Source organism: Aphelocoma coerulescens, chromosome 2 (genome assembly GCF_041296385.1).
Source record: "Aphelocoma coerulescens isolate FSJ_1873_10779 chromosome 2, UR_Acoe_1.0, whole genome shotgun sequence".
Taxonomy (NCBI): domain Eukaryota; kingdom Metazoa; phylum Chordata; class Aves; order Passeriformes; family Corvidae; genus Aphelocoma; species Aphelocoma coerulescens.
Window position 1 is genome coordinate 71,277,979 of NC_091015.1, and position 9,855 is coordinate 71,287,833.

A 9,855-nucleotide genomic window follows, 5' to 3' on the forward strand; every position below is an offset into this window, starting at 1 on the left:
AACAGCTATACTTACTGGTTAATGTTTTCATTAGGCTTTTGCTGCATCTCATTCATTGTAGGTTTTTTGTTTCTTTTTCTGGTTGTTAATTAGTTTGGCCAGTAGAAAGAGATAGGAGCTGACCATTAAATTTAAGTACAAATGCTTCTGTTTGATGGTTGAAACTGTGGGGTTTTTTTGTTTTTCTTCTTTAATCCTGAAAGACAAAAAAAATCCTCACAGAATTTCAGGGGGTTGTAAATGCAGGTGAAATAGCTAAAGGATGGAAGTTGAAGTGTCAGGAAAGGAGTGTGAAATCTTTGGTCTGTTAGAGATACCTTGTTTATCTGGCTCCTGGGCAATGATTTTATTTCTCTTCCTCACTTTATTGTTGAATGTAGTCATAGTAAATGGATTATGATTCTCATGGGATATCTGTGAAGTTTGTTTTGTTTGCAAGGCACTTTAGAAGTTCAAGTACTATTTAACAGAACCCTCAGTTTGTAAGGGTAGGCAGGGTAAACATACCTAATACTTCTCAAATTAACTATCTTCATTTAGAATTGCTCACAGTCTTGCATGCTTGCATACAAGTCCATCTTTGGCTCCCTTTTCCTGGGTGGTAGTCAGTAGCAGATAATTAGCAGTGAACTTGGCAATTGGACTCATGTAGTCCTTACCTCTGACTTTAAGATGGCAGCATTTAGGGGAACAGAAATTGCTCTTCTGCACAGGAGTGTGTAAATGCTGAAAGTGCACCCTGAAGTACTTCATTTGTATTGATAAGATGGGTTGCTATCTCAGGACCCACCATGTTTATTTCAGAGAGAATGTGATGATATAGGCTAAGTACTTCTCTAAGGACATGAAAGAGTTGGCTTTTCAGTGACATGGGTCTTATGCAGAAAACTACAGTATTAATAAATACTTTCAAGTAGTGCATGTTGTAAGGAAATATCTGCCAGGCTCTGAAGGAATAGCATGTTCTTCTTCCGTCAGATCCCAAAAGGAGTGGTCTGGTGGAGCTGATCCTGCAGGTTGGAGTGGGACAGCTGAGTGAGCAGCAGAAGGACACTCTGGTGAGACAGCTGGCTGTATTGCTGAATGTTTTGGATTCAGATATCAAAGTTCAGAAGATACAAGCCTACTCAGATATAAGGTACAAAGATGTCCTGCTGTGCCAGAAGGACTTGTGATTTTCTTTGCCTCTCTCACAGCTCATAATTAGTTGCAAAATAATATTTCTTAAGATGACAAAAAATGCTATACTTCTCAACAGAATACACTTTAAAAGGTGAATTTCTTCTGTGGTAAAAAATTGATGAAGCAAACTCTGTGGAGGGTCAGAACTGAAGTGTTTTGTTTAAAAAAAAAAAACAAACAAATTTTTCTATATACATTTTTTTTCCTTTAAAGAAAGTACATGCATATGTATTTCAGTGTCTTGTTACATACAGTGCTTCTGTTTTTTCCAAATGCTGAATGGAGCAAGATAAACAGACTTTCTCACAGTGAAACATGTGTTGCATTTCAAAATAAGGTTCCAGCTCCATTTGATCAAATCTATTTTATTCCCTCTTTTTTCTCCTACTTCTTCTCCATGGTTTTGATGTTTCTAATATTTTATAAACATTTTCCCATGTAACTGGTGGTGAAAATCCATTTTTTGCACAGAACACTCCACAGTGGATTCTCTTAAATGTGGTATTTTACTGTGAAGAAGAAATACGCCCTCTCCTTGGTGTAGAGTGCTAGAGATGGCTGTGTGTACCCAGAGAAACTTCTCAGCATGATTGGTAGAACCTGTTGACATGAGTTAGTTTTAAATTACTTCTTGTCAACTACTTGGTAATTTAAAACCCATTTTGGTGTTTATTTAGCTCTTGGGAAACCTCTTAAAATTCAAAAACACAGTTTGGAAAGTCTAGTATTTATAGCTATGATATTTTTAGTCAGAGCTTTTCAAATCAAAATGTTCCCTGAAGTGTCTGATACAGGGTGAGATCAACACCACCCAACTTAAAAGTTGTGGATGACAGGGCAGGAGGGCTTCCACATGAAGTTCTCTGGGTCCTTTGCTTCTGAGCTTTTTCTCCTATTAAATACAGTTTCCTAAAGTTAGTGAAATTGCTTCAGAGTGGTTTTTGACAGGCTCTACATGAGAGTGGATAAAGCAAATGTATACCTACTTCTTAAAGCAAAAGTCAGGAAGACCAAGGAGGGAATTATATTTGCTGTTATCCTCACCTGTCTTCTCTGAAACTGAGAAGCCAGAGAACTGCTAGTGCTCCCAGCTCAGAATGAAGATCAGTTGACTCCTCCACTGAGAGAGTTCCCTAATCTTTGTCAGTGGTGACATTGGCTTTCCAGAAACAAAAAAGACTAAAGGCTATATGCCTTTATTGCTGAATGCCTGCCAAAAGTGATCTGTGACAGCAGTCCTGACCTTAGCTGTTCTTTCTGCAGCACTGCAGTTGTGTTCTACGTGCAGAACGGGCATCCTGCCACGGTGATCAAAGCATCAGATGTTTCACGGACTCTGCACGTGCAGCTTTTGAAACAGAAGGCTGACTTCTTGCTTTTTAAAGTCCTGCGAGTTGACACAGCTGGTACGTTTTGGATTGTGCTTGCTCATCTCGGAACTTTGCAGACATTTGGCTAACATAGCACCTGGAAACACTGCATGAAGTCCTTCTGTCTGCCATCTGGTGTCCGAGCTTGGTGGGTGTAGCTTTACAGAAGATTATGTTGAGGACAGTACTTAAAATGCTTCGTGATTTGTGGTAGGTAGACTGGTCTGAGTTACTTTTAAAAGACATCATCTGTATCAGCAGGCAAAAGCACATCCTAATGTGGTCTGCATCAGGAAGGCCTGTGGAATGAGGATAAAGATACCCTACATACTACCTTTTCTTGTAAGATGTGCAAAACTTAATATAGCCATAACGTAGATATGTTTCATATCTCTGCTTCCTTCAGGGCTTTTAGAGTTCAGTAAATAGATTTGTAATCTAACTTGTTCTTGTCTGCCTGTATCAAACAAAAGAGGTGATTGCTATGTTGCTACCTAGTCTTCTAATCTTTGCAATGTACACAGGCCACTGGGGTTTCCTATAATTAACTCCTTCTTTTGCCCAAAAAGATGCTTGAACTTCTAAGCTTATTTTAAGATTCAATAGTAATGTCAACCCTTTATGATACGTAGGTATTACAGACATGACTTCTCCATAATTTAAAATCAGGGCACAACAATTCAAATACAAACAAAGTAAGCAAGCTCCAGTGATAAAATAGGTACTGATTGTATAGTAAATTCAGTCTTTGTTTACTGGTTGAAAAGGACTGTTGTCCTGTTATAAATATACTCTATATTCTTTCTCCTCACAGCCAGCAGTCTGCTAAACTGTAGATCTATTTGACACATAAGCCCAAAGGAAAGGGAATTTCAAAACATACCACAGTGTTATGAACCAGACACTTTGCCACCAATCTAGTCATCCATTAAGAGGATGTATGACAAGTTGTCCATTTACACAACTGACCCTATGTTTGGTTCTGTTCTTAGCCTGTCTTTTGAAATGCTCTGGACATGGGCACTGTGACCCCATAACAAAGCGCTGCATTTGCTACCAGCTGTGGATGGAAAACTTGATTCATCGTTATCTAAATGATGGAGAGAGTAATTGTGGTGAGTTTGGGTATTGTGGGATGTATTTCAAGAGTAACTTGTCATCTTGTGAGACTGTTGATTATTTGTTCTCAGAACGGGGAATACTTAGGAGGTAGATGCTGAGAGAAGACTAAAACAGTCTGTGTTTTCCAGCCCAACAATACCTTTCTATAGAAAGATATTTGAATAATTTCCTGAAATTATGTCTTGACAGTAGTAGCCTAAATTTTAAAGAGAATCACTATTTGATGAAAAGAGTGTGAAAGCTTGGTAATAGGAAAGAGATTTTGCAACAATTTGGGGCCAGTTGGAGGGGCTGTTGAGTAATGTTAAGCATAGCAAAGCTTTTGAGTAGGACTGTTGCAAAGCTGGAAAAGAGGCAGCAATTTCAGTTTCTCTGAGTGGGCAGCTGATGCTGCTGTGCCAGGAGTATGATCTGTTCTAAGCAAAGGAAACATCAGTGTTCTGGACTGACCAATACTGACCTTTAGAACCTGGTAACACTGACAACTGTGAGTATACACGTCGGAGTTAAATTTATTGCACATCTGTCTGTATCCTTTCCTGTTTTCCTGGATTTATAAATATAAATGTGCAAGTAAAAGGATCTACCTCTAATCAGCTCCTCTTCTAAAGCACTGCTAAAATGCCAGACCCAGAGTATACCTCTGTTTATTTCAGTTAGGGAATGATAACTGAGGTGGTAACTGTGACCCTTTGCAGGACTGTCAGTTCCCACACAGACTTCAGGTATCTTGGGATGGTAAAAGGTATTTGAGAGGAAAAAAATTTCCTAATTTGCACTTCTAATCTTAAAGACTAAAAATTTTTACAAATTCTTACAAGAATATGATGGTCCTGAGTTTTCCTATGTTCCTGTTGCCATTCCCCATTCCTCAGGATCGGTTATTTTAGTAGAGTTGTATCAGAAGTTATTCTATTCATATGACCTTAAAAAGCACTGTTGTGTTTCTTTTTTCAGAGTGGAGTATACTCTATGTGACTGTATCTGTTTTTATTTTGATTGTGCTCGTGGTAGGGCTTGCCTGGTTCTGCATCTTCTGCTGCAAAAGGTACATGATTTGTGGGTTTTTTTGATGGGGTATATGCAAAAATTGCACACAACCACCACATTTTAGTCCAGTCCATAACACTAAACCACTGAGCTCATTTTGGACATGTGAGGAGCTTCCTATATCTGTTTCTGTAGACACACACTTCTTTTGAAAAAAGGAGTATCCATTTGTGTGTCTGTGCTCTTCTGCATTATGAAAACCAAAAAGTTAATATTGCAGTACCCTTCATATTAAGTGATAATTAATCTTAAAATGCTGAGAGTATACTGCAGATCTTCAGTCTCCTACTGAGTCCTGCAGGTACTCCATACTAAGAAAAAAAGGCACACCCTGAAGGTGACTGATGTAGGAATGTTCTAGGCCATGGGAAAGGATCTGCTTCCAGTCTCGTGTCTCCCTCGGACAGGAAGGGTGGGTGGCTGGGCTGCATGTGGCTTTCAGGCAAGGAGTACTGTAGTGATCTCAGTCATGCAGACTTCTTGCTTCTTCTTTCCTTAAACAGGAACACTCATACTACTGAATGTTGTTTCCCTCTCTGCCTCCCCTCCAGTCTTTCCTAGTGAGCTGATAAGAAATTCTCTTTCAAGTGACAAGCCCCTGCAAATTCTGTCAGTAGAGCAAGTGTTTTTGCTGCAGCTCAAACAGCTCAGCAAATAGATAGCTTGTTCAGGTGTTAGCAAAAATAAAATGCCATCAAAATCTTTCTGGATTTTCATCTTTTTCTAGGGTGTCTTTGCAGTATGTAAAGGATGTGTGGGAGTCGATACCAATTTTATTTTTATAGTTGAAGGAACAGTGCTGTTAGTAGAAAACTTCAAATAGTAAAGTGTGTCCCATTCCACCTCCACAGTGTGGTGTGGAGCCTCACAGGCTTGTGTGTATTGGATGATTATTTGAGGGATTTTTAATGAGTTCAGCTGCTTCTGTCCTTTGTCCTCATGTGGCTTCTGTCTGAGAGTGAGGGCAGGTTGATACAAATCCATGTGGAAAAGAGGAGGGAATTACTGCACAGGACAGAACAGCAAGAGATTCCCTTTGCCTTGTGGAAACTGCATGAAAAAGTCAGTGTAGACTCAAGATTTGGCTGGAGATTTGGAGGTTTTAAAAACTTCGAGTTGCCAGATGAACTCTATAGAAGACCATGGAAGGGAGGCCAAGGCTGGCTGTTGCTGTAATGCTGGCTGAGCAGTAAGGTGGCTTCTCCACTGTAAACTGTGGGGGCATATGAATATTCATCGACCATGTCTGTAGTTACTGTGTTGGAATTGAACAAACTGTGGCTTAGGAGAGCAAATCAGTCTGCCTTGCTTTCTTCATCTTTCCATATCAGAGAGCAAATAAACTATACTGTCTTGTCCATATTGTACAGCCGCCTTATTCAGGTACAAACTGGAACTATTTTTAAGTGGAGGTGAGAAAGTACAATGATGTTCTGTATATAGGGGTATGTGTATGCAAAGGAAGGGGGAGCAGATTTATGTGTGTATGTGAGAATTAAATGTCTTTTTGGTAACTATCTTTTTAGCAGGAAGAGGACAAAGATAAGAAAGAAAACAAAATACACCATCCTAGATAACATAGATGAACAGGAGAGGATGGAGCTACGGCCCAAATATGGTAAGTGCTATATAGCAACCTGGGAACTCATCCACCAGGCGTGCAGCTGGTGTGTCTGAATTGATACTTGTAGGCAGCACGAGCCCAGAAGCAGGCCTACAAGTTTGGGAATAGCAGAGACAGACAATGAAGTCGTTGGGGGAAGAATCAGTTAATTTTCTTTAATAAAGCCTTGGGCTCAGCCTCTGTTCTGAGCTTCAGTTTATCTTAATTTAGAACATTTAATTACCCCACGGATTTTCTCCATGTAAGCCTTCCTCCTCTGAACATGCTTTAATTTCGAGCTGTTTTGCTGCAGAGCAGTTCCCTCCTCAACCACAAGTGCCCTGTTAGACATCAGTAGATTTCAGCTGCTGTTTATGTATCTTTTAATTTACCTGTCTTCCAGTTTTTAGCAGAGGAAATGTTCGAATCCAAGGAAATAAAATCATTCTGAGAAATTGCTGCCCTAGAAAGATGGAGATAATGTTTCTGTAGAAACCATGACGTTTCATTGCCACTCATGTTAATAAGGTTGTTGAGTGGACAGACTGATTTCCAGATTCAAGCTGTTAAAAATTCATTGGGTGTGTACTAAGATAATCTAGTTGTTTCAAATTTAAATACATATATTCACATTTCAGAGTCATAAACTGATGGGCCTGCAATGAAGCCATAACAGTATCTGAAATGGTATATGATACTTCCTAAGCCAGTTTTTGTATTGGTGTATGCTGTTACATTGCACTGCAGAGAATATTTTCACTTACCTTTCATATCACAGCAGGGGAGAAGATGGTTAGATGTTACTAAAAACCCAAACCTTTCTAATGAATTTGTTTTGCTTTTTCATTGTCAGGTATAAAACACAGAAGTACAGAACACAACTCCAGTCTGATGGTCTCTGAATCAGAGTTTGACAGCGACCAGGACACTATCTTCAGCAGAGAAAAGATTGAAAGAGAGAATTCTAGAACACTTATAAATGGATCCATCAGAAATGGAGTTTCCTTCAACTACAGCTCCAAAGACAGATAACTGAATGAGGGTAAAAGCACAGAACACACTGGTGCAACACATGTGAAACATGTTGGCCCACCTCTGTTTTTCCAGAACCAAAAGATTCCTAAAATGTCAACTAATTGCAGATTAAAGAGTAAATTTCTAGAAGAGGTAGGGGAAGGCAGAAGGAAGGAGAAAGGATTAGATGGTCAGCTAACTCCTCTTGTCGCCATCATAGGAATAAGAAAAAGCACATCTTATTTCTTGCATGTTCTGTGCTGAACATTTGAACTTCAGAAGGCCTTTCTTTCTAAATCACTGCTACAAAACTAGCCAGGGCTGTTCTGCTACAAACTATGGTAACTTACAATGGCACACAGATTCATATGTGCTCCTCATGCTGTCTTTGAGAAGTGGTGTGATTTACAACAGCAAAAGCCAAAATAGCTGAAGTTCCTTACAACTATAGAGAGCAATATGTGGCCACAGGCTCCATCTTAATTTTCAGTTTAGGACAGAAACACGGAGAGCATTTTTAGTGCAGTGTCTTTATCCACCTGTACTCTGTGACTTCCTTTCCTAGGTTAGTGTTCATCGGGTGAAAACTTTGTTTTCAGAGAAAGTTAGCAACTAGCAATTGCACTGGATCAGCTGTAATGTAACATGATATATCTGTGTCCTGCAGGATGCAACATTCTCACTATTCACATAGGAGGTGTGGTTTCTGCAGGGAATTCTAGCCTTAGGTTGCTTCTGTAATGACCTATTGCTTTGGCTCTGCCTTGTCCATCCAGGAAACTGTAGCAGGAAGGACTTGGTGCAATGCACCTTCGGAAGCGTTTTGAGCATCCCAAACAACCTTTTTAGATCACTTTGAGGAGCTCTGGACCTTTTTAAGACTGAATGCTCAGCTGAGTTTTCATCTGTCAGCATCAAGCACTCAGTTAAAGAATGTGCCAGGCACTTGTGTAGTGAAATGTTTGTGGAGAATACCCTTGTGGAGCAGGAGGTTCATTGTACCTTCATTGTCGTGGTAATCAGTGCTGAGCAATACTTTAGCTTGAACATGAGATTTTTTTGACTTTTTCCTCTCTGGCTATTCAGTGACTGGATGTGTTGGCCTAAAGAGATCCTTTTACATCTTTGGCAAGGGTAAGTGTATTGCAGTTCTGACATTCTTGCTCACAATCTGGATAATTTCTTCACAGCCTGCTTGTTAGGCTTTGAAATCATGTCCCGGGTACTGCTTTTGAAACCCCTAACTGAAGACCAGACTTCTGTATGTAGTCCTCACTTGTAGTGAGTAGTACTGTTTAGCCATGACATCAGCTTTTCCTGGGGGTCCTCTACTGATGTACTGGAGTCTTGGGCTGAGACGGAGGAATGATGTGTTTTGATGGAGAAAACATTCCTCTGGGAGCATTTTTGAAGAGTTTTTTTAAAAATGTTTTAGGGTTTTTTGGTTTTTTGTTATTGTTTTTTTTTAATCCAGGGGTAGAGAACCCATTATCAGAGGATGGAGCAGTATAGAGATCAAGGGGAGCAGTTTAGAAGGGTCAGGGAGGGGACACAGCCCATCTCCATCATGAGGAATAATGTAGTAGAGAATTTTGGGGCTTTCTTCATCCTTTCTTAGAAGTCTGACACAACAGAGTAGCTGGGTTGAACACTGTGGCTTCTGTGCTTCTCTTCTTAATGGACTTGGCAACAGACAGAACCATCTAGGCTGGAAGATCAGTGGTCAAAAGTTGCAGCAACACAGCATGCTCATAACTTGTTTCATACCTTTGATTTGAAGTGCAGTCAGCAATAGTCCCTAAGGCTACTAATGCAGCAATGAGGAGTATTTACCCTGTGTCCAGCCCTGCATTTTTCTGGAGATCTTTGTGGGGCTGCAGGAGTCATCGTGGTGGGAGAGGCTGTGAAGAGCTAAAAAGGGCTAATACAGGTGTTGTCCATGTTTTTCCCATACGCACCAGCGAAGTGCAGTATGAATGGTATGATTTGCTTTCTTCAGAAACCAGGTTTCAACTCTGTGTTTGGGGGTTTTAGGCTATTTCTTGCAACAAATCTACTTTATCACACTCTCCCTCTTCTTGAGAGTGTGTGTGTATATGTGTGTATATATATATATATATATATATTTTTAAAGAACTTCCATCAACAAAAGCAAGGTCAGCTTCTGATGTCTTTCAGTTCCTGCTCCAGATGTGTTAACATGATGAAAGCAGTGTTCACTTTAAAGCATTCCTGAAAAAAGTTAAAACCCACTCAAAATACTAATTTATTTCTTTCCTTTGAAATCCAGATGTTGGGCTTAATCCATTCTGAACAACTTCACAGAATGTTCTAGCAGGAATTATTCTCTTGGAAACATGCATTTTTAAACAAGCAAATAAGTTGCTTAAACAATTTCAAGTTTATATGTGCTGTGCTGCCATTGATGCTTCTGTAAATTCTGTCTCCAGTGTGCCTTTATCTTGAAGCTTGCCTTCTTGGACATGTCAGTGCAGTCAGCAGCATCTGTCAGTT

At 39.8% G+C, this 9,855-nt stretch overlaps 1 protein-coding gene across 1 annotated transcript in view; it reads left to right on the plus strand.

The window, feature by feature from the left end:
• The window catches only part of KIAA0319 (KIAA0319 ortholog), a 42,680-nt gene extending 33,163 nt beyond the window's left edge, over positions 1 to 9,517 (plus strand). Inside the window, exons 15-20 of the mRNA XM_069007973.1 lie at positions 979 to 1,138; positions 2,446 to 2,588; positions 3,545 to 3,667; positions 4,632 to 4,722; positions 6,251 to 6,342; positions 7,181 to 9,517. Coding sequence (XP_068864074.1) covers positions 979 to 1,138; positions 2,446 to 2,588; positions 3,545 to 3,667; positions 4,632 to 4,722; positions 6,251 to 6,342; positions 7,181 to 7,359 — 788 coding nt within the window. The 3' untranslated portion in view covers positions 7,360 to 9,517. The remainder of the gene's footprint in view (positions 1 to 978; positions 1,139 to 2,445; positions 2,589 to 3,544; positions 3,668 to 4,631; positions 4,723 to 6,250; positions 6,343 to 7,180) is intronic.
• The last annotated feature ends 338 nt before the right edge of the window (positions 9,518 to 9,855 follow it).